Source organism: Nannobrachium achirus (genome assembly GCF_963921795.1).
Source record: "Nannobrachium achirus genome assembly, chromosome: 21".
NCBI classification, from domain to species: Eukaryota; Metazoa; Chordata; class Actinopteri; order Myctophiformes; family Myctophidae; genus Nannobrachium; species Nannobrachium achirus.
Genome location: NC_137828.1, coordinates 15,065,746 through 15,089,383, shown reverse-complemented (window position 1 = coordinate 15,089,383; position 23,638 = coordinate 15,065,746). Strand labels below are relative to the sequence as shown.

The 23,638-nt window shown below is 42.7% G+C and overlaps 1 protein-coding gene across 1 annotated transcript in view; it reads right to left on the bottom strand.

The window, feature by feature from the left end:
* The window catches only part of zcchc2 (zinc finger, CCHC domain containing 2), a 71,177-nt gene extending 56,832 nt beyond the window's left edge, over nt 1-14,345 (bottom strand). Inside the window, exons 1-2 of the mRNA XM_080752179.1 lie at nt 13,381-14,345; nt 1,960-2,098 (exon numbers count right to left, since the gene is read on the bottom strand). Of these exons, the coding sequence (XP_080608305.1) occupies nt 1,960-2,098; nt 13,381-14,181 (940 nt within the window). The 5' untranslated portion in view covers nt 14,182-14,345. The remainder of the gene's footprint in view (nt 1-1,959; nt 2,099-13,380) is intronic.
* Between the last annotated feature and the right edge of the window lie 9,293 nt (nt 14,346-23,638).

The following is a 23,638-nucleotide window of genomic DNA, read 5'->3' as shown; positions in this document are numbered from 1 at the left end:
CGCTTGCGATCTTTCTCGTTGTTAGCTCCTTGCTGTCAGGTGAAAAGAAGTGGCTGGTGATTTCTTGTGTATTGAACATGTGGTTGTTTGCACCCTCCCCAGACCAACGGTGGGTGTTGGCTGACTGGGAAGAAAATAGAGTCTGTAACACTGGTTTCTACTCTTTTAGGGCTTCTTGAAGCAATAAAACCGGTGGAGCTGAGTACAAACCAGTGTTGCGGACACAATTCTGTTACTGTTTTGCCGTTTGTCCAGCATCTGGGCTAGAGTGGGTCCAGCATCTCTGTCAGTTGGCTGACTGGGACCACAGCATACAGGGGGGGATTTAAAACAACTGAATAGGATAGTAAATGTCAAAAAAGCAACAAAAAATACAGTATAACACGATCAAATTGCCGAGTGCCGCGCTACAAGCTTGTAGATCTACTATTTTTTTGAATATATATTTTTTAAAGCGAAGATTTGTAACTCAAATCTTTCTTTCTTAGTGTCCCTGGAACAAAATATTTTGAGATGGGGGGTCAGCGTCCAGATACATATAATTCCGGGGGGTCCTTGATTTTAACCCATTTAGGCCTGAACACATTATGACGCAATATTTTATGCTTTAAATGTAAAAAAATAGCAGATATACAAGAGCTTGTAGATCTGCTATTTTTGAAAAATCGTGAAAATTTGAATTTTGACCCGATTCTCTAAGTGTCTTTTGAATCCTTCTAAGATTTTTGGAAAAAACCCATGTTTCTATGTCAGCAATCTGGCCAGCCATCGTCAAAGAAAAGGTACTTTTCACTTAACTGGAGCTCAGTTAGTCTGTTCTTGAGAGACTACTATGAGAGACTACTATGAGAGACTACTACGAGGTTCTCAAACCTTTCATGTGAAGGACCCCCAAAATGATATGTATTTGGCCACGGACCCCCATTTCAAAATATCTAGTTCCAGGGACCACCCAGAAGCAAAATTTTAGTTACAACCGTTCGCTTTGAAAATACATATATTCAAAGATTTGCACACATTTTCACGACTTTTTCAAAAATAGCAGATCTACAAGCTCGCAGCGCGGCACTCGGTGCCGCGCTGTGAGCTTGTATATCTGCTATTTTTCACTGGTTAAAGCATTCAATAATTCTAGGTCTAAATGGGTTAACACGTTTGAGAACCACCAATATATAAACAGGTTATTCAGAAAACTGCTAGGATTTAGAAGACACTCATAGAATTCGGTCCTAAAGGTCTAAATGGGATAATGACAATACTGTAGGTTACATTAACACAGTGGCTCTCAATGTGGATTCCAGGGACTCTGTGGGTTCCTTTAGAGGGGTCTAAATTGACCCATACAAGTCTGTAACTCTGACAGTGTACAAATGGAACCAAATGAACCCATTTGTACACAGGCAGAGTTAAAGGACAACTTAGTTTTTTTACAAGGGTTCACATTTTAGATTGTAATTAGAGAAAAGAAAAGATGAGTGTCAAAAAAAAATCATTTACTGCTTTCTATCGTTTTAGTGACATTGATTTCAGTGGGTGGGGGCATGCGTGCAAGTGGCTAAATATGTATTTTTAGATACAATAAGCTCATTCCCAAGATGCACCACAATCAGATGTGACTTATGGGGGCTAGTAGTGTTACTGTAAATAGTAATGAAGAAATTGACGGCTTATTGTGTCTAAAAAAGACACATTTAGGCACTTGCACGCATGCCCCCACCCACTGAAATCAAAGTCATTAAAATCGCTAAAACAATAGAAAGCAGTAAATGAAAACATTTGAACACTCATCTTTTCTTTTCTCTAATTACAATCTAAAATATGAACCCTTGTTGTAAAAAAACAAAGTCGTCCTTTAAGGGGAGACCTTGACATTTGAAAGTTTGAGAAACACTGACATAAGGCAACGCTCTGCTTTTGAGTCAATCTAGCTGGCAAGTTGTGGCAGCCACATACATGTACCTTCTCTCTGCGCGGCCCTGCGGCTGGGTGGTGTGTGACTGGATCGCCTGCTCTGGCTGGGGGCCTGGGGTGCTGAATGCTGGCCCAGACCCAAACCCAGGGTGATATAGTCTGTCTTCTGGCCCTTCTGCTGCTGCTGCTGCAGGCAAAAACACATTTACAGTCAATTATACTGCCACGACAAGCAGGGTGGGGGTGGGGAGGGACAGAGATGAGGAAGAGTCAATATTGGGTAAATGTCATTCATTTGCGTGAAAATATGAATAGTTGAATACCTCGCTCAGTGTCATGTTGAAAGTTCAAAAGTTCACAACCCAACTACTGAAGATAATACATGCAATTTATGTAGCACTTTTTCTAGAGCAGGGGTTCTCAAAGTGGGTGACGGGGCACCCTAGGGTGCCGTGACGGCAGTCCAGGGGTGCCGCGAGATCATTTGATAATATTTTGGACACTTGAAAAAATATTATTTAGTATAATTTTAAAAGTTCTAACGAAAATTATCTCAATGTTTTCCTCGATACATAATCACTAAAATATTGTCACTTTCGGGCAGAAACCTTGTATATCCAAGTTGTGTACGTCTTTTGCCCTGCTTCATCATACAAGACCGTCGCACAAAACTAGTGGAAACAGCCGATCTACAAGCACACAACGCCTCGCGATGCGAGGCGTTGTGTGCTTGTAGATCTGCTGTTTTCAGTAGTTTAGTACATTTTATAGATGATAAATAGAAAACGAACGGTTTTGGACATAAAAGGTTTCCACCCGACAACGACAATATGCTAAAAATATAAGGTGCTGGGAGTGAAAATTATAATGTAGGGGTGCCTCGGATTAAAAAAATATTCATGGGGTGCCCTGAGACTAAAAAGTTTGGGAACCCCTGTTCTAGAGTCACTGGTTCCCAAGCACTGGGTCAGGACCCATGTGTGGGCCGCGGACACATTTTCATGGTCCCATATTTTGTTTCCTACATTTTGTTTTCAATTATTGTTATTTCAAAACGTTTTCAAAAAGGTTACGATTTTCATGAATAAAAAACAAAGCCAATTATAATAAATAATAAAATAGAAATCTAAGAAATTCCATAAATTAGAAAACAAATGTCTAAGAAGTAGTGAAAATAGGCAACCTACAAGCTCACCATGCGGCACAACGTGACGCGTTGTGAGCTTGTACATCTGCTGTCACTAATGTGGGTCCAAAGCCAAGCGTCTAATTTCTCATGTGGGTCTCTAGTAGGGTTGGACACGGTAACCGCCGTACCGCCGTACCGCGGTAAACCGAGGTCTACCGCGGTGTCAGTGTGCTTACCGCGGTAAAAAAAGACAAAAAAAAGTCTATTTTTTATTGGAAAACAAGCGAGTTTTAAAACAGGGGAGAAGCGAGGACCGCATGCGCTCCATGCCGCTCTGCTCTGGGCCGTGTACCACAGTTTGGAAGCCACATACGTCACTCTCACTCAGACACAGACAGTCACTCCTGCAGCTGCCTGCGTAGAGGAGTACAGAGCAGCGTAAACTTTCTTTGTAATCCACTCGACACAAGGATGTTAATACATACCTTGTGTTGTGGCATATCTTTTTTTATTCATACGGATTACTGGCGGAGCGCGGGCCGCGTGGACTAAAGCCGAAAATGAAACTATTTTACTTTTTCCATCGCGTCGCACGTTGTGCCCGTTCGGCGGCGCGTCGGAGATTTTATAACCTTTTCTGTCAAGTCTTGTAACTAAAACCTGTATATAGCAGCACTCAATCACTGCGATTTGAGAGTTGAGACGTGACGTGAGTTTACAGAATCACTGTACACGATCTGACTACCCTTCCTCTTCTGGTTTGTTCACACAGCTGTTTGTGTCTGAAAAGCCTACTAGCTAGCCTACGTTACTATGGTAACCCGACAGTGCAGATCTAAAAGCTCAGAACGCGTCGCGGATGCAATGTGTTGTGAGCTTGTAGATCTGCTCCTTTCAAAGCCATACCCGCTGTGCTGTACGGAGAAGTATAACTCGGGCGGTCAGGCTGTGTCGCCTCTCCACTGTGGAGAGGCGACTTTAGGGAAGATGATTGCAATATTTTGGCTTATCGCCGAACCTTAATTAATAGATACGGGGGTGCGGTAATTACCGCAGTACCGTCGGTAAATGGGAAGACGGTAATCGCGGTAACAAAATGTCGATACCGCCCCAGGCCTAGTCTCTAGCTAGAAAGTCACTTAACTAGTCCATGTCAGGCCCAGAGAAGAACAAAAGCTAAATGATTAGCCGAGATTGCCAACAAGCAATCTTGAGGTAAAGTGAAGAAAAATGCTTTTGTTCTGGTGCAGAAGAATAGCGCTTGTAGTTGCATGTCGATTGCCCCTTCTCTGTCCTAACAGAGAGAGAATTTTGCAACTACGTTGCATTTGTATTATAAAGCCGTTTCTAATCAACTTATTGATGATAGTGGTAACCCTAGAATAGATGTTCAAACAGTGTCATTTTAATGTGATTTTAAAAAATGTAATTACTATCAAGTATCAACAAGACCAGGGACGTGCAGAGAATGTTAGAGGCAGGGGCTGACATTTCTAAAAGGGCCTTTTGGTGAAAATATCGAAAACAGCAGACCTCCAATCTCACAACACGTCACGCTGCGACACGTTGTGAACTTGGAGGTCGAATACTTTCCGTGCTTGACACCAGACTGAAGTACAGTAAGCATAATCAAGTCAATACTGGAGATGTGGCGTACGGCATGGATTTCTACACATAGAGGGCAATTCTTTCAACATAAGATGCTGCATTGCAAGTTGCAAGGAGAGTTTGGACAAGGCGATTCTGAATGCTGCCTTCAGGTATGGCATGGAAAGTGGGCATTTGCATTTCTTTCACCATACCTAAAAACTGCATTCATGGTCTGGACTCTGGAGAGGGCACTTTTTACAGGGCTGTAGCTCAGGAGGTAGAGTGGGTTGGCCAATGATCCATGGGTCGGCGGTTCAAATCCCAGCTTCTCCTGTCTACATGTCGAAGTGTCCTTGGGCAAGACACTGAACCCCAAGTTGCTCCCGGTGAGCTGGTTGGTGCCTTGCATGGTTTCCACCGCCACCGGTGTATGAATGTGTGTGTGAATGGGTGAATGTAATGCACATTGTAAAGCGCTTTGGATAAAAGCGCTATATAAATGCACCATTTACCATTTACAGATGGATAAAAGGGTAGAGGCTCAAGCCCCCTTTGATATCTGTGTGTGTGCACGTGCCTGAACAAGACTAATATTCATTCATTCCCCCCTCCTTTTTTAAAAGCATGATGTCAACATCCAGATCAGCTCTAAGCTCCTCCCAAGACTTTGTGTTCCCATCCCCTCCCCTCCTCTGCCTGGTTTTGTAATGTGCTATACAAATAAACTTGCCTTGCCTTCCCAGGGCGCAAGATGACCGATAGTGGCTAAGGTTGGCTCACTTCACTTTGGCTTCTATAGTCTGTAGTAGAGATGGGATTTATGGTTCTTTGAAGTGAGCCGGATCTCTGGGATCCGTTCCTTTCAAAGAGCCGTTCAAAAGACTGGCTCATTCTAGTTACTGGTTAGATTTAGATTATGATTGCTAATCACTTGAACCCTAATATCTAGGTCGTCCTCAGACGAGCCCTCCATCGTTGTTTCCAGTCATCTCGGTTCTCCATACATCTGGCCAGCTCATTGGTGTTCTGTGTCCCTACGTCTTCCTTGAGTACGTCCACGTATGTTTTTGTGGGACGTCCTCGCGACCGGTGCCCATGTGTTGGCTCCCACAGTACCAATTTGCTGGCTGGAAGCTCCTGGTGTCTTTGGCAGTGTCCTGCTAGTCTCATTCTTCTGGTGGCAATTTTTTCGCTTACCCTTGGTATTCCCTCATACAGGCTCCTGTTGGTAACATGTGCACTCCTGTTGATGTTGAGTACTGCACGCAACATTCTAGTGTAGCACCCATTTAGAGACTTCTGCAGGGTTGGCTTCAGGGTCCAGCATTCACTGCCATAGAGGAGAACAGACTCCACTGTTGCAAAGAAGAAGCTAAGTTTGATTTGGCGGGGGAGGCTAGAGTTCCATACACTGTTCATGCCGTTCAGGGCCCTCCAAGCGAGTGCCTTCCTTACTTTGAGGTCTTTCTCAGTTGAGTCGACCCATGCGCCCAGGTACTTGAAGTCCTTGACTTCCTTCAACACAGCTCCTTCTGTTGTTGTCAGAGGTGAGTGATCAGGTAGGTTATAGGTGATAACCTCAGTTTTCTTAGCATTTAGCCTGAGACCAACTTTGGCACACTCTATCTCCACCCTGTTCAGGAGTTCTTGTGCTTGTTCCATAGGCCTATACATTTTGGCCATAGGATACATTTCTGCCATTTGAAAATAGCCGTTATTCATTGGAACTTGTGAAATGGGACATTCTGCACAATGAGAACTTTCTACTATTAGTACTTTAAGTGCATTTTGATACCAATACTTTTGTACTTCAAGTACATTTTAATTCCAACTTCTACTTGTGTGGCAGAGTATTTCTACATTGCAGTAGGCTATTGATACTTTTACACAAGTAAAGAATGTTTGTACTTTTTCCAAAACTGGTCATTTAGAAAGGAACGGCTCCCTATACTGCGAACTGGATCCCATCGTTCATTTCAAAGAGCCGTTCAAAAGACTCAATTCGTTCGTGAACGTCCCACCTCTAGTCTGTAGGCGGAGGAGACCTGGATTGTTTTGACACACAATGGTGTGAATTCCTTGTAGGTTGGCCACTTTAAAGGCTCACCAAGGGGTACTCTTGTGAATATATGTCTGTTTCAATGTATTTAACGCAGGGTTCATCCTCTTTTTCCATTTTATTTCATTGATATAGTATGAAATAAAACCTTAACCTATGACAACAGAAAATATGTTTGCTGATTGCCATACAGCAAAATGTGATCTAAGTTGTGATTGAGAAACGAAACTCTTTGAGCATCCCATTTCAGCCCAAACACCTTTTCAGCGCTTTAGCAGATCTCTAAAATTTACTTCCTTCAGGAGGACAAACGCAAGCAACAGCCTGTGACACATCACACGTGACATTTCCGCAGCGCCCATTACAAGTTTGATAGAGACGAGTCGACATGCAGCGGTGGCCTTTTGTACAGTCAAAAAATAAACTTAGCGGTCAACGACTTCCATTGCTGTACCATTGGGAATATGTTGGGGATTGTCTGTGTGTGTGTGTGTGTGTGTGTGTGTGTGTGTGTGTGTGTGTGTGTGTGTGTGTGTGTGTGTGTGTCCGAGCAGATTGCCATCTTATTTTGCACGTTCTACTTTCCCCTCTTCAAAGCAAAATAAATTAATGTGTTTGAACACGTTACTAAATGAGGTGAGGTGTATACTATACCTGCATGGTTGTGCATGTGCATAGTTATAAATGGTAGGGTCTAGGGTCCTGATCAGCTGTGCATGTACTACCATGTGGTAAAATAGGCATATATTTCTAAAGACGTCTTTAAATGTAAACAAGCTCACAACAACACGGCAGCATGGTGAGCTTGTAGACGGGCTGTTTTCACATTTTTAAAATAGGACTTAGAGGCCCTCTGACACGCCCCAAAATTGTAATAGTATGATACAGTAGGTCACGTGGGTTCTCTGAAAACGGTCTGAAATAGTCTGAAACTCATGTCACAGTGTAATCTGCCCCTCGCCCCCCAACAACAGCTGACCACCAGTACAGTAAGTAGTCTAAGTACAGTCAATTAATTTGATTAATTTTGATTGATGAGGGGTGGCCGTAGCTGAGTGGTTAGGGAGCCTGCCTGGGGAGCCAGAGCTCCAGGTTGTCGCTGGCAGGGACGTGCTGGGCCCCTGATTCAGCCTGGGAAAAAGAGTTGGAGAGGCCCTCATTTTTTTTTTTTTTTTATCGTCGTTGTCGGGTGGAAACCTTATATGTCCAAAACCGTTTGTTTTGTATTTATCATTTTAAAAATGATTTTAACTAGTGAAAACAGCCGATCTACAAGCACACAACGCCTCGCGGTTGTGTGCTTGTAGATCTGCTGTTTTCACTACTTTTGTGCAACGGCCTTGAATGATGAAGCAGGGCTTTGCTTTGCGAAAAAATGTATAAATATGAAACTTGGAGATACGCGGTTTCTGCCCGACAGTCACGATTTACTTTGTTGGCCGCCCAGCCCCCAAAATGGAACGAAGGCCGAGATTTTATTATTATTTTTTTCCCTAATGGCCGGCCTGGAGCGGCGGGGAATGAACCGGCCGTTCGGGAGTTGTCCCGCTTTTCCCAATGGCCAGCACGTCCCTGGTTGCTGGTACGATTTCCGGTCAGGCAGCTATGTATCAATGTGTCCCTGAGCAAGACCATTAACCCCTAATTGCTCCCAGAGCGCCACATATGGCTGCTCACTGCTCCTAATCGTTATAGGATGGGTAAAATGCAGAGAATACATTTCACGTATGTGCAAATGTACTGTGACAAACAAGTCCCCAAGGCATGGGGCCTATATTATATTATTATTATGTATATTATGTATATTATTATCATTGGCTTATAATTGCGCATTCCCACAATGACATCATAAAAATATTAACTTATATTTTAAGATGACTTCTTAAGGTGACAGTACCCCTTTAGGTGACAGTACCCCTGTAAGTGGCTAATAGCACTACCTTTCTAGTAGACATAACAAGTAAAACACCTTAATGGCAAGGGGCGATCATGAGTCTTAAGTCATTAAATTGTGACTTCACTTCACTTAAAGAAAAGAAAAAAATCTTTTGGGGACCTCTCTGGGGGTCTCGACCCGCAGGTTGACTGAAAAACAGCAACCCGTGGAAGGGGGATGGAACAGACTAATTTGTTTAAGGAACGCACAAATGTTTATTGCTCTGGTGTTTTCTTTTTACAAACTGGGATTCTCGTTGAATGATTTATGCACTGTGAATAACAATCTAAAACCAATGTGTTGCTCGTCGGCGCTTCGCTGCGTGGCTCGTTCCATAGCCGGCTGCAATGAGCGGCTCACGGCTTGCTTTGATGCGTGGCTCGCTTGCCTCGCTGCATGCAGAGTCAAGAGCGGCACTGGCAGACACTCTCTGGAGAGGATATTAATCCAGCAAACGGATTCACGTTGATGTGTGGGAAGAAACGCACTGTCGAGCCATGTGTGTCGCCAGCAATCAGTGACGAGCGGCGCAAACCGACACAGCTGACTGAGTAGTTGTTGATTAGCGTGACAGACGGACAACAGCTGGAGCTTCTCACGCTAAAATTCTCCCTGACGGTCGCAATGAAGGGTTGAATTCCTATATACTGTAGTACAGTATATAACTAGTAAGATGCCTCAGGGCGACATGCGACCTTGCCCTTTAGGGCTAGGTCGTGCCAATTCTTGGCCATCTGGCCAGTGATGTATATCGGACCAGTTACCCATATATGGAGACCCCTGGTACCCATATATGGAGATCCATGTACTGTATACTGAGATATGCTGTGAGAGCCCAAACATGCTTATTTGTTATGTGAAAGTCCTATGATGTCTATGACATCTGACAGCATAGACTTTTATGCCCATACATGGAGAACCAGCTGTTAGTGTGGTATGTGGCCGACGTGGCCTCCATATATGGGCATTCCCATATGAAGTCCTGTTAGATATGGGATTAATATTGATGACACCAGGGATCTCCATATATGGGCATGTAAGTGATTATGTTAGTGTGACATCACAGTGAAGCCAGAGTGTGATGTCAGAGAACCCTAACCCCAGAATAGGGCTGCTAGCGTTCATGTGGCTAATCAATCTATTGCTAACTACAATATAATAAGCAGTGCTATTAAAATATATAAAATAATGTTTCTTTACATGATAGCATCAGAAGCAAAAAGTTGAATTCTACAGAAAGGGAAATGAAAGCTAGTAGTCGACACAAGATATTTCCGAGGTGTATATTGCTCTCTCTATATTGCTTGAGACACGTGTCCTATTTGTGTTCAAGGCACCTCTCGTCTCATTTCCAAAGGCTCTAATGGTAAACTGGGACCATGGAGTACATTGTACAGCATGAAAGGTATAATAGTGCCATTCTCTCAATGTCCACTTTGTATGGGAGAGAATGGCCCATCAAACTACATGTGGAACCAGTGGTGTAAAAGTAACTAAGTACATTTCCAACAGAGTATTTCCAATTTTCAGTCATTTTACTTCTACTCCACTACATCTCAGAGGTAAATATTGCTACTTCAATACAATTATTTAAAAACTTTAGTTACAAGTTACTTTGTAGATTTTGATCATTAGTATTACAAAGTGTCTTACAAGAGGAATGGATGCCTATTGGTGCCACTGAAACATTGTTAGAGTATACTTTTTGTATTTGTGATAATTTGAGGTTAGGGTGACCCTCCTCAAGGACCCCACTTTGAATACCAACTCTAGTGTACTGCGCCACTATATTGCAAAGGTGAAATACTACAATATTATACTAATATATGTAGCTCTAAGCTGGCATTAAATACCATCCTTCTTTACTGCCAATCATATGAACTAGGTGACTTGGCTCTGGACCACAAGGAGGCCTATGGGTGAACTCAGTGACTTCAAGGGTCTTTGACAACTAGCAGTGGTTCTCAGAGTGGGGTCCAGGGTGCCCAGGGGTCCTAGGGGGGGTCCAAGGCATCCCCAGCTAAATTAGTTAATATAGCAGTATTTCAGTTCAACTTTAAAGCCTACATTGGCTATTTGAAAGTAGCCGATCTACAAGCTCACCACGCGTCATGGGATTGTAGATCTGCTATTTTCATGGGCAGGTCTCCGCCAGGTCAGCTAGGTTATTGTGGCCTCTTGGTGGCGCTATAATAGGCCAATGTGAAAAGGGTGCCATGTCTTCTTCGGTCTTTCACGGCAAGCGAACGCTGCATGCAAGATTTGAGGCAAACCAAAAATGGGTTTTCAGGCTGGTGGTGCTATAACAGGCCAATGTGAAAAGGGTGGAATTTGTTCCTTGACCTAGTGGGAATGTGCGTGCAAGATTTCATGGAAATCGCAAGCTGCGTTCATGATTTGAGGTATTTTGTTCAAAACGGAAAAATCCTGCAAACTTTGGAAGCCAAAGTTAGACAATTAGGATGGAATATGAAAGATGACAGATCCGTCTTGATCACGACTATAGAGATACTGTGTATTGATTTGCGTCGGCCTCCAAAATTGGCCAAAAATGACAATCGAATATTCCCTTTAAAACCCCCCAGGGATTCGACGCAATTCGGAACAATCGGGGCATTTTTATTATATATATATATATATATATATATATATATATATATATATATATATATATATATATATAGGCCTATATAAAATATTGTATGCAGTGAGTCAGGGGAAATCGCGCTCTTCCGAACGACCATCATTTCGACCGGAGGGTTAGCGACTCACTCCACGGAGGTTAGGGTTAGGGTGAGGGTTAGAGTCAGGTGTCGAAAAGATGACATGTAGTAAGAGCGACACACTCCCGTAAGTTAAACACAGAAGTCTATTTCTTTTTCTATAGCCTATATAGACCAGAGCAGGTGCTGAGAAATGCAATCTCTTGCTAGATCAAATTAATGATTCATACTTATTTTATTCTATAGCCTAATTTTAATTACGCTGTATGATTTTGATTGATAGCTACAAGTCCGGGCTTGTCGGGAGAACAGGGGCGCGTCGCACCAACGATGCGCTCATTATGATGTGATGGATGTTGGAACAACCACGACATGACACGGGTAATTATAATCAAACCAGTGGATTCTTTTTGGGTTTGAATCAAATTAAGGTAGTCTACAAGAGTAGTGTGACATGGCTGAAGTTTTACCGTACGAGAAGAATCCATGCTTTTTTTTTTTTTGGTGGCGAAGTCTCGTTGTAAACAGTCTGCCTACCCTTCACTACCAAATGAATCGCCCTTATCAGCTTGACTCGTTATCATTCTGAATCAATTAAAGTTACATTTTGTGAATAAACATAAGCAAGTCTAACTCCAAGGCAAAGCACTGTGTGTGCTGTCTGTCTGCGAGTCGGGCGGTCAGTGTGAAGCGAAACAGCAGCTGGTTTATTCTTTGCTGTATGACTGCGTCGCTAAACCACCCTTAATCTATAAGCCCACAAGGTATTGGATCAGCGACGCATTGTGGACATGTAGATCAGCTCACTTTTGCAGAGGCGAGTTTAGACTTCTGCCTCGTGAGAACAGCCACCTTTTAACATTAAATGCGCCCAGTCTCGCAAGAACTGCGGCATAATTCATATTTTTTTAATCGAAGCTTTTTTTTTTTTTTTTACAGTCGAATATGCTTTTATTTATAACATTCAAAGGAATATTCGATTATAGAATATTCCTTGACAGTCCTACCTCCTGGTGGCGCTATAAAAGGTATGTGAAAAATGTAGGACAAAGGTTTTTCCTTGGCCTCTAGTGCGCATACAAAGTTTGACCCCGGAGCTATAGGTAAAAACACAAATCTGTCTTTTATAGAGCCACCATGAGGCTGATTTGAAATATTTTAAATGGCATTTCTTCCTTGGCCTAGTGGGAATATGCATGCACAATTTCACCAAAGTTGCACGCTCTGTTTTTTTTGTTCAAAACGGACAAATCCGGCAAACTTTTGAAGCCAATCAGGATGGAATATAGAAAATCGGACAGATCCATGTTGATCACATGTAGAGATACTGTCTACCGATTTGCGTGATTTTTGGACAAAATCTGTAGAAGTAGGCTACTGTCATAAAATGTGTTTTGCAAAAGTCTGCCTCATAGTGGCGCTAGAACCGGCCCATATGAAAAATGTGGGGCAGAGGTTCTGAACTGGCTTCCAGGGAGTGTGTGTGCAGTTTGGCAGCAACCGGGTAAGTGGTAACAGACGGACAGACGCACAGGGGCCAAAATATAGTCTCTGCCCTGCCTTTCAGCCTGGCGGAGACAAAAACAATTCAACACAAATGAGGATGGGGGTCCGCGGCCAAATATAGTTTAATTCGGGGGTCCATCCATTCATGACATGAAAAGGTTTGAGAACCAGTACACCCAAGATAATATGGACGGACAGCAAGCATGGTCACTGTTACATAACGGCACTCCGCCCCACGACTATGCCCACGGAAACACACCCGTGAGCCCACGGAAACACACACTCGTCGTGAACGTGAACTCACTCACTCTAGCAGCTGCTAGCTTAGCACACACTGGTAGCCAGCAATATAAGCTAGCATAACATGCTAGCGCGCCTGCAAGAAAGGTCGTCTCCTGAACGTAGACACACCGCTAGCTTAGCAATACTATGCTATAAAGACTAGACCCCGGGTAGGGGTAGGGTCAAGTGCAGGGAAAAAAAAGTTCAAGTTGTGCACATTCATTCATTAAATTAACCCGTTTACCGTGGTCTGGGCGGTCAAGCGGCGGTCCTCCTCCTCCCGGGCGAGGAGGTCCACCTTGTCCAGCCGGCCCCGCAGGGTCTCTCTCTGGTGGAAGGGGAAGGCTGGGTGGAGGGAGGCCATGGTGAAGAGCAGCGCCAGCTGCTCCAGGGCTCCGCCGCCGCCGGACCCCCCTGACCCGCAGTGCTGCGGCTCCGACCTCCGGTGCGGCTGCTGCTGCGACGACGCGCTCCATGATGTCTGGTCCCTGAACGGAGGGAGCGGGTAGCCGTAGTTCTTGTAGAAGAGCGCGGGGTCTACATGGCTCAGGATCCTGAACAGCACCCGGGCGCACTCCCTGCTATCAGAGCCTAGCAGGGACAGGCACACGAGCAGCTTGGACCGCACCACCGGGTCGATCGCGTCCGTCAGGATGCCCAGCTCGCCGGCGCTGTTGGCCCGGATCTCGGCGTCCCGCAGGACGTGGTAGTCCTTCCTGGCCAGGTCCTCCAGGTAGGAGCCCAGGAAGCGCAGCTCCAGCGGCTGGCACATATGCAGCAGCCCGCACATGAACTCGATCCGCTTGGCGGGGTCGAGGCGCAGGCCGAACCACTCGAACACCGTCTCCTTGTCCAGCGGCACACGGGGCGGATGATTCCCGGAGGAACGCCCCGTCGGCGGCTCCCGGAGCCTGTCGGCCGCCGGCGAGGAGGAACCAAGTCCGGGGAGATTTTCCAGATCGAGTTGTTCCGACAAGTAGACGGCCGCGTCGCCACCGCCTCCTCCTTCCTCGCCCGTTCTCATCGGCAGCTTCATTTTAAGCATTATCAGCTCGACGCGAAAAGCGATCGGGTGTCAATCACGGATCAATATACATTATTCGCGCGATCGCATGGCCTCGTAGTGCCGAATACTCATAAAGAACTATTCGTATTTTTCAGTGTTTTATTTAGCTAATAGTCACAGTGTAGCGGCGACAGGGCTGTAGTTTTTCCTGCTCTCAGTCTCTCCACACTGGGCGTCAATCATCCACTGACTCCTCCCCCCTCAGTCTTGACTGAACTGGCCCGGGGGGCTGGGTCCTAAACACAACTGTATCTACTACTGTACTCCAGTCTACAGATCAATCAAAAAAAATAATAATAATAATATTGTGTAAAACTAAATTTTCTTGAAAATTTCTCATGTTTTTTTTGTTTTTGTTTTTTTACTTTCATATATTCTAGATACATATTGCACATTCAGTGAATTATCCCAAACTTTTTTGTAAAAAAAAATGAATTTTTATGGCATACAGCTCATGAATATCAAAAGTCCATATTTCAAAATATTACACGAGACCACTCAAAAAAAGGATTTATAATAGAGAAATGTCAACCTTCTGAAGTCAGAGTTGCTTGAAGTCCAGTGGGAAGTTTCCACAGTCAGTTATGATTTTGGGTGCTATGGCATCTGCAATACTTTTTTACACAATATTCTAATTTTCTGAGATTGATCTGTGCTAGGCCTACTCCTAAACCAGTTTTTCTTGAACTTTCAAATGCCAAGGTCTCCCCATAACTCTGACAGTGTAGGGCCTACAAATGGACCCGTAAGGGTTCATTTGGTTCCATTTGTACGCTGTCAGAATTACAGACCTGTATATGGGTCAATATAGACCCCCCCAAAAACCTGACAATCCAACCTACCAGGTCCTAAACCAAACCTGACCCACAACAACAACTTACCTGGTCGGGTTCTAAACAACAGAACTCCAGAGTCCACCTACCGGGCCATAAAACATAGCTGGGTCAGCTCTCCCCACTCCAGTAGTCAAATTAGGTCAAGACCTGCCATTGAGTTCTACAACAACTGTAGGCTACTAAAGCCCCACCCCCATCAAAACCAAACATATAGAAAAGAAAATAATAATAAAACGACAGCTTCATCTCCGACTCCAATCATTTTGGATAGTTTTGATTGATTGAATATTTTATTAGACAGAAATGTAAAACAGCACAAGAAGTCAAAACACTTCAAAACAAGGATTACAGTACACAAAAAAGTCATTGCGGCCTTGTTTCCATTGGGGTCTAGTTATTCAATTCATCCACATGTAAAGTAGCATCAAAAACATTCAACATTCCATATATTTGCATCAAATAATAAATATTAAGACTCAAATATGGGGGCCCCTCAGCCAACGCCATAAGTCTGACTAGTCTGAGTCAGACTAATGGGACTAACAGACATGACATGAAGTATTTATAGATTTCTAAATTGTTATTTTACATAAATAAATGTCAAGTAAATACTAGGTTATAGACTGTTAAGGCCCTTTCCCACTGGGTGCGATAACGATAACAATATTGTTTTCTATTGAAGTGGATCATGACAGCGTCCACACCACAACGATAAAGCCGCCATAATTGATGTGAACATATCGCTATCTTTATCGCATCCGGTGGGAATGAACCTTATCTGGTATTTCTTTCTTTTTTTTTTTTTTCATGTCTTTGCCTGCCCACTGGATTGCCTGTTCTGTCCCTGAAGCCATATGGCATCAAAGGTAGTACAGGCTATATAGGGCAATTCAGTATGCATGAGAGTGAATAAATACATATGGGGCGGCAGTGGCTCAGGGGTAGAGTGGCTGGTAGAGCGGCAAGATGGGAACTGCAAGGTTCCCAGTTCGATCCCAGCTCCCTCAGAGTCTCCCCTAGTGTCGAAGTGTCCTTGAGCAAGACGATGAACCCCTAATTGCTCCTGATGAGCTGGTTGGTGCCTTGCATGGTTTCCTCCATGCAAGGCATCAACCTTGTGCGTGTGAATAGGTGAATGTAATGAACAATCTATGTAAATCACTTTGGATAAAAAAAACGCTATATAGTTATATAGGGGTCAAGCAGATAATGGCAATCCTAAAACCTGCAAATAATAACAATGATACAACTTCTGAATGTGAACTGCTTTGACAACTGTTTTTCTGGGGACATGTTGAATTTCAGTCTGTTAATCATGGCTTTCATCCTGTGTTGTATCAGACCATCACTGGAGCTCTTACACTAGCTATTATTGTGCATGTGTCATCCACCGTTTTGTAAGGTCTGTATGGGTTTAGGATCATCATGAATCCAAGATTGGGATCATTTTCATTCCCACACGACACAGATGCCTCATTTCACCTGGTATTACATTAGCATGCAATGCTTATCTGAATACCTGATGAGGGGAAATGTATGATAATAAATCAAAAGCATGGTGATGAGAATGTGGTAGGATAGCGTACTACCATATTCAGTGCCTGCCATCAGATCTGTATTTATGTTGTAGTCTGGTCTGAGCAGTGACGTCAGTTCAGCAAAAGCTAAGGTATGGCAACATGCAACAGGCATGATGCATTTATTTTAAGAAGTACATCCCCCCCCCCCCCCCCCCCCCCTGTAGCCAAGGTTGGCAGTCATACAGGTGAGTAGCCTACTATGCTCTATAGTCACAATGCATGTGGCATGTAAGCGTATATGAAATGTGCATATGAAAATAAAACTAAATATATAGGCCTACATCAAAGTAGGCTATAAAATGTACAGTTGAATATTGTTCAACATTAAAGTCATGATTTACAGCTTCAATTATTCTGAATTTGAATAATTTGCCAAAGGTCAAGTCCTAGATTGTCAGTCTGCTGATAACAAATTCCTAAATTGACATTAATGGTGTATTTTCTATTTGCCGTACTTTTGAAAAGGCTGAAGAACAGGTTTTATGGTAATAGCCAGGTAATAGTCATATTGTGGAGTAGAATACTTCTGAACAGTATGTTATAAATTAATAACAAATGGAGTCAGATGATTTCAAACACCTTTACTTTTAAAAGTAGTCACACAAAAAAAATTAAACCTACATAAAAATGCATATTACTATGACATGTCCTGTAGGAATATCAATCCAATTTTGATCATTATAACTGTTTTGTCATTATTAAGACAACAACTTACAGTAATAAAGTTGTTTGTTTTGTTGTGTGAAGCGACTTTGGCACTATAGCGAAAATAGCCAATTTACAAGCTTGCAAGCTTACATCTGCTAATAAAATAATTTGCCCAAAATAGGGACACCACGGTTAATTAGGTTACATTTGACCCCCTTTCAACGTTGACACAATGGCAGAGTGGTCATATATTGCATACTTTATGAAACTGTTTGACTGCAGTGTGTCCTGTTTTTATAATGGAGGACAGTATTTTATGGTTTACAGAAACTATGGGCCCAAGTGAACTTTGAGCCTGTAGTTCAGTTGGCAGTAGGCCTACTGCCCTTGTGTGATAACGGATTAGGGAAAACAAAAACAAAACAGGATGAAGGATAGACTAGCCTACTGTGTAGACCGGCATTGTATATTTTACATATTTTTACCATTACAAAAGAACAGAAAAAAAACCCTAATGTGTTCTTCAAGCTTGTGGTGGAATAAAAAAAACAGACACAATTCTTCAAAATCTTTTAAAATGTTCAAATAAGAAAAGGTGATTCCAAATATTGAGTTGCAGGAAATCCAATATAGGCCATAATCAAACTCATTCTTTTAAGCACCATTCTGGGCACAACTGGGCATATTATTATGTTTTAATATATAGTTGATGTGAATACTGCCATGCATCTACTTGGTTTAGAACGATTTTTAAAACTAGGCCTAGGCCTATATTGTTTTGTCATCTGTAACCAAAACAGAAGCAAATGTTGTCACTATGAAACACCAACAGGGGGCGCTTTCGGTTCACTATATTATTACCGTATGTTCTTATGTTGCCAGAGCTATCAATTCAGAACTCAACTCCGTGTGTGTGTGTGTGTGTGTGTGTGTGTGTGTGTGTGTGTGCGTGCGCGCGCGCGTGCGTGCGTGTGTGCGCGCGTGCGTGCGTGGGTGGGTGGGTGCGTGCATGCGCGTGCGTATTTGACAAGAAAACTAGAGGTGGGAAAAAAAGGGGCTAAAATAAGTGTCTGTCTGTCTGTCTGTCTGTCTGTCTGTCTGTCTGTCTGTCTGTCTGTCTAATCGGTCTAATCTATCTATCTGTCCTTTTTTCATTAAAAAAACTAAACAAAAAACTCATTCATCAATTTCCTTCAAGTCACGGACAGGAGGGGCAGCAGCTCGCTGCGCAAGTTTGGAACATGCAACGTCACACCCTCTCTGGCTCTTATAAAGTCCGCTGCCTGGCAGTGCCTGCATGCTTCCATGTGACTTGGACTCCCTCTACAGACCACAAGGAGAACAGTGGTCCTGTTATCTCTCAACACGGCACACTTCACTTCATCAATGCCACCTTCAAGCTGAATCATAAAGGTAATGTAATGTTCCCTTATTGTGTAGGGGTGTTTAAGTGACTGATGCTGTGATAGACGTCAGCTTAAAAGGTTAGGTCAGGTAATACAAATGTGATAGTAACTTAAGTCAAAGTAAAATGTAGGCCAAATGTCAATAGCCTAATATAAGTTCAAATTGGCACTGTCTGCACTTTTGGTTTGGTTCAGTGTAGAGTTCAGTGGGGTTCTTGGGTTCTTATTGATTCATATTTGGTCAGAGTTACGCTGTGTTGTTTTGCTCACAATTGCAAAGTTTGAAATTGTGACTGATGGTTTAACTTTAAACCATTCGGTATAAAATGACTGTTGGACAAATATGACTTCTGACTGTAGGCCTACAATGAAAGACAACTCAAAAATTGTTTCTAATCCAGTCTGCCACCTTAGCTTTCTGTCTAAAATCTGGCAGCAAATTGGTGCCTTATTTGAATTAGTTCTGACTATTCTGGGTGAAAAGTATTACCTGTTTAGCAGAGAAATATTGTAGGTGAACATTTGGTGTCTGATTTCTGATTGTCAAAATTAAGCCTTATATTGTGGTTAAAAAAATACATTATAATCAGGCTATTATAATAGAAATATACAATAAACATGCATCTAAGTAGTAAGTAGGCTACACATTGCACAAGTGTAGAAATGGTAGCATACTCAGAATGTATAATTTTGTAGATGTAATGAACCCAGTTATATTCTCAGTAACTCAATATAATGTAATATAATGTTCTGAAAACAGAGTATATTATGTTTACTTATTTTATAGATGTTGCAGTATAACATAATTGACCCAAATGTCATTCCAAGTCAAAGTGATGTAACTGCCATCTAATGCCATGCTTTATCAAACATTGCTACTGGTATGTGTCGGTTCATGTTCTAGCGTGGCATTTGGTGTAAGAATGTGTCCAGTGAGCAGCTAAATATACAAGTGTATAGGCCTACATCTGTGTGATTATGGGTTATCTGGGTCCTTCACTGAACACACCACTTTCTGTTTGCCGCTCCTCCCTCTTCTCTCTCACTCTCACTCTCTCTCTCTCTCTCTCTCTCTCTCTCTCTCTCTGTGTCATTTTTTTTGCCCCCCCCCCCCCCCCTCTCTCTCTCTCTCTCTCTCTCTCTCTCTCTCTGTGTCATTTTTTTTGCCTCTCTCTCTCTCTCTCTCTCTCTCTCTCTCTCTCTCTCTCTCTCTCTATCTGTCTCTGTCATTTTTCTGCCCCCCCCTCTCTCTCTCTCTCTCTCTCTCTCTCTCTCTCTCTCTCTCTCTCTCTCTCTCTTTCTCTCTCTACACTACAGTGTAAGTTGCTCTCAGTCAGTCCCAGGCTGGCTCGGATATAATTATACGTGGCCTGCACAGATGCGCATGCTTTCCAGTAATTGCTGAATGTTTTGTTTTTACCACATCTGAATGAAGTTGAGAGAAAGGTTCCGAGCAATGGAGCTAGCTTGAGACAAAGCTCATAGAGCTCTCAGTTGTCCACTGGTACTGATTGCCCTCCCCTCTACTCTCCCCTACACCAAGGGTTCCCAAACCTTTTAGGCCGGGACCCCCCAAATAAGCATATTGAACTGGGGACCCTGACAAGCACTTGGAATAGTAGGTGTTACATTTAGTTCCACAGATACTGTGAAAATAGCCAAATTGCAAGCTCACAACACCTCACACCACGAGGCGTTGTGAGATTGTAGATCGGCTTTTTCAAAAAGTCCTTAAATTGTCACTTTATAAATGTGCAGATACCCTGTACACACTTATACAGTATGTTGGATTAAGTACTGTTGTGTGAGGGGAAAAAAAGTTAATCATTTTGGGACCCCACAAAATTATTTGCAACCCCAAGTTTGGGAACCACTGCCCTAGAATGCATTCTTCTTCCAGTGTATATCTGTGTCAACTGGAGTTGTGGAGTGCTGATATGAGTTGTTTGTTCAGCTCTAGAGCTAATATAGCTGTGGTGGCACCGGCTGATACTGACGACAAGCCTCTCCGACCAACGTACAGTACTTACTTGCTCAGCCTTCCTCTGCATGCCTATTTGGACTGCAGAGAAGATGTGTTAACATATGTCAGATTTCTAAAAGTGACCTGCTTCGGTTGGTCTAACGCAGTGGTTTTCAACCCTCTTCACATCAAGGTCCATTATGTATTCAGCATTTTTGAGCCACGGACCACCATTTGATGAGATTTAGCCTCTCAGACCCAAAACGTAGAATATTTTGTTATCGTTGGATTGATTTCGTCTGCAATTCCATGCTGTATTGAACTGATGTGGTACCATAGATATGATGGAGATATGATCAAAAGAACCATTTTTGTATATTCTCAAATGTTGTAGATTCTGTAGAATTAAAGGACCTACACCATGAATTTTCACTTTTTCTATGTTAAAACCTTTTTTTGGGGTCCCACTGGCACCTTCTATCCTCACAAAGTCCTATTTCTGTACATTGTGTCTTTCTCTGGTTTTGGGAAGACAGAGATGAAAAGCTTTCCACAGGTTCTCAGAACAGTGCTGTTCTGAGAGGTTGACGCATGTGACGTCACACGCGTTTCCCGTTTTTTTTTCAGAGTCAAAAAAAAAAAAAAATCAAAAAAAAAGAACAAACAGAGGCCGTTTTGGTATTGCAGCTGGAGAGCCTCATTATAGTAGAGCTAGAACAAACAAAAAGAATGGTCAGAGTGTTTGTTGAGGGTTAAAACCTGTCTAAGACTCAATTTTGAGCATATATTTATACAAAAAATATAGTTTTAAAAGCATGGTGTAGGCCCTTAAGTAATGCAGATGTTTAACAAATAATTTAACTCTTGGGGATCATGCCTGTAATTTCATCATTCTAGGGCAGATTTGGGCAACTTTGATGATGGTGAGGGCCACTATATTCCCACCTTCACTCCAGAGGGCCACATTCCATATTGTTACGTCCTACTTTGTCACTTTCTAGTATCGCATACAAAAAAAGCAAAAATAGCTGCGATGCGTTTTGAGCTTGTAGATCGGCTATTTTTGCTACTTTTGAATTGGAATCCTGAATAATTTTTCTGTTATGTTTTAATTGGAATCCTGAAATCTAAAATGTTGATTTAATTTCAAACACATTTAGTTATATACTCATGTTAACTTTATGAACCTAATACAAATACCTACATTGGACATCAAATAAATATATATATTTAATACTACTATAGTAGTCATTAAGCTACGAATATAGACAGAATTAAAGCAGGTCATGTTTGGAATTGTAACAGCTGAAATCAATAAGTATTCCAGTATAAACCTGCGGGCCGCATTAAGTGAAGGTGGGGCCGCATGTGGCCCCCGAGCCGCCAGTTGCCCATGTGTGTTCTAGGGCAAGGCCACTTGGCCTTTGGGGTTGTCCATTTTTTGAGGGCACAAAGGCCAAATGCCAGGGCAGGAAGGCCATCAAATAAAACAAGATTTTAGTCTATGTAGAATATCTTCTGTGAAATAAATTGATACTCAACCCTGCACCAATCAAAGATACTGGATTGGTTTAAAAATGGGGACTCAACTAGACACTGACAAGAAAGACACTGGTGTCTACATTACAAGAAAGACACTGGTGTCTACATTACAAGAAAGACACTGGTGTCTACATATTGACAAGACAGAGACAGGAGAAAGTAGTACAGCTGGGCTGGGGCATTAAGGCCTCTGTGGCCTCAGGTCATGCCATTGGTTTGAGGGGCACAAGGCCAAACATTGGGGGGGAACGGCGGCCATGGCCTTCATGGCCTCCATGAAATCCTGCCCTGCTTGGGAGTGTAAAATGAAAATGAAGAATTTGGTTTCATTTTACACTCTCAACATTTAAAGATCTATAAGGGTTTGATTGATTGATTGAAGACTTTATTAGAAGTTTGCATACGAAAAGGTATACAGTTTCATGACGGTACAGTTCACTGGTACAAGGTCTACTAAAAAGAGATCCACAGGAAACCATTTAAGTAACTCATATAACATTGAATGACAGACGAATAGAACACAGTACTATGCAGTAGATATAGTCAGTAAAAAAGAAAGAATAAACAAAAAACAGTAAGTCTATACAAACAGTAAGTATATACAAAGAAGGGTCAGGGAAGGGGAGGGCTGGGCTAGGTTTGTTTTTACCAGTTGCGAACGGCTGCCGCCTGTAAGTGGTTTTTCAGGGCGATTTTAAAGGATGCTAGGGATCCACACTCCTTTATGGAAGGCGTTCCACATTTTGGTGGTATAGCAGAAGTACCAACTCTCCATCATTTAGCTGGGGACCACCTGGATCCCCCTCAAGGACTGTAAAACATACAGTATGACCTAACTGTACAGTTAGATCATAATGTGTTAGACAAACTGAAGCAGGCCACTTATCTGCAGGAACATGCTGGGCCCCTGATTCAGCCCGGGAAAAAGAGTTGGAGAGGCCCTCATTGCGCGCAATAGAGATAGAGAGATCTCTCTATAGCTCTGCTGCTACTCAAAGATTTGCCATTTCAGATCATGACAAGTGACAAGCCAGTGGGCCAATTACACAAGTTATATTTCGTTGCTGTCGGGTGGAAACCTTGTATGTCCAAAACCGTTTGTTTTGTATTTATCATTTTAAACATGATTTAAACCAGTGAAAACAGCCGATCTACAAGCACACAACGCCTCGCACCGCGAGGCGTTGTGTGCTTGTAGATCAGCTGTTTTCACTACTTTTGTGCGACTGCCTTGTATGATGAAGCAGGGCTTTGCTTTGCGAAAAAATGTACAAATTTGAAACTTGGAGATACGAGGTTTCTGCCCTGACAGTGACGATTTACTTTGTTGGCCGCCCAGACCCCAAAATGGAACGATTTACAAAGGCCGACATTTTATTTTAAATTTTTTCCTAATGGCTGGCCTGGACCAGCCGGGAATGAACCGGCGTTCGGGAGTTGTCCTGCTTTTCCAATGGCCAG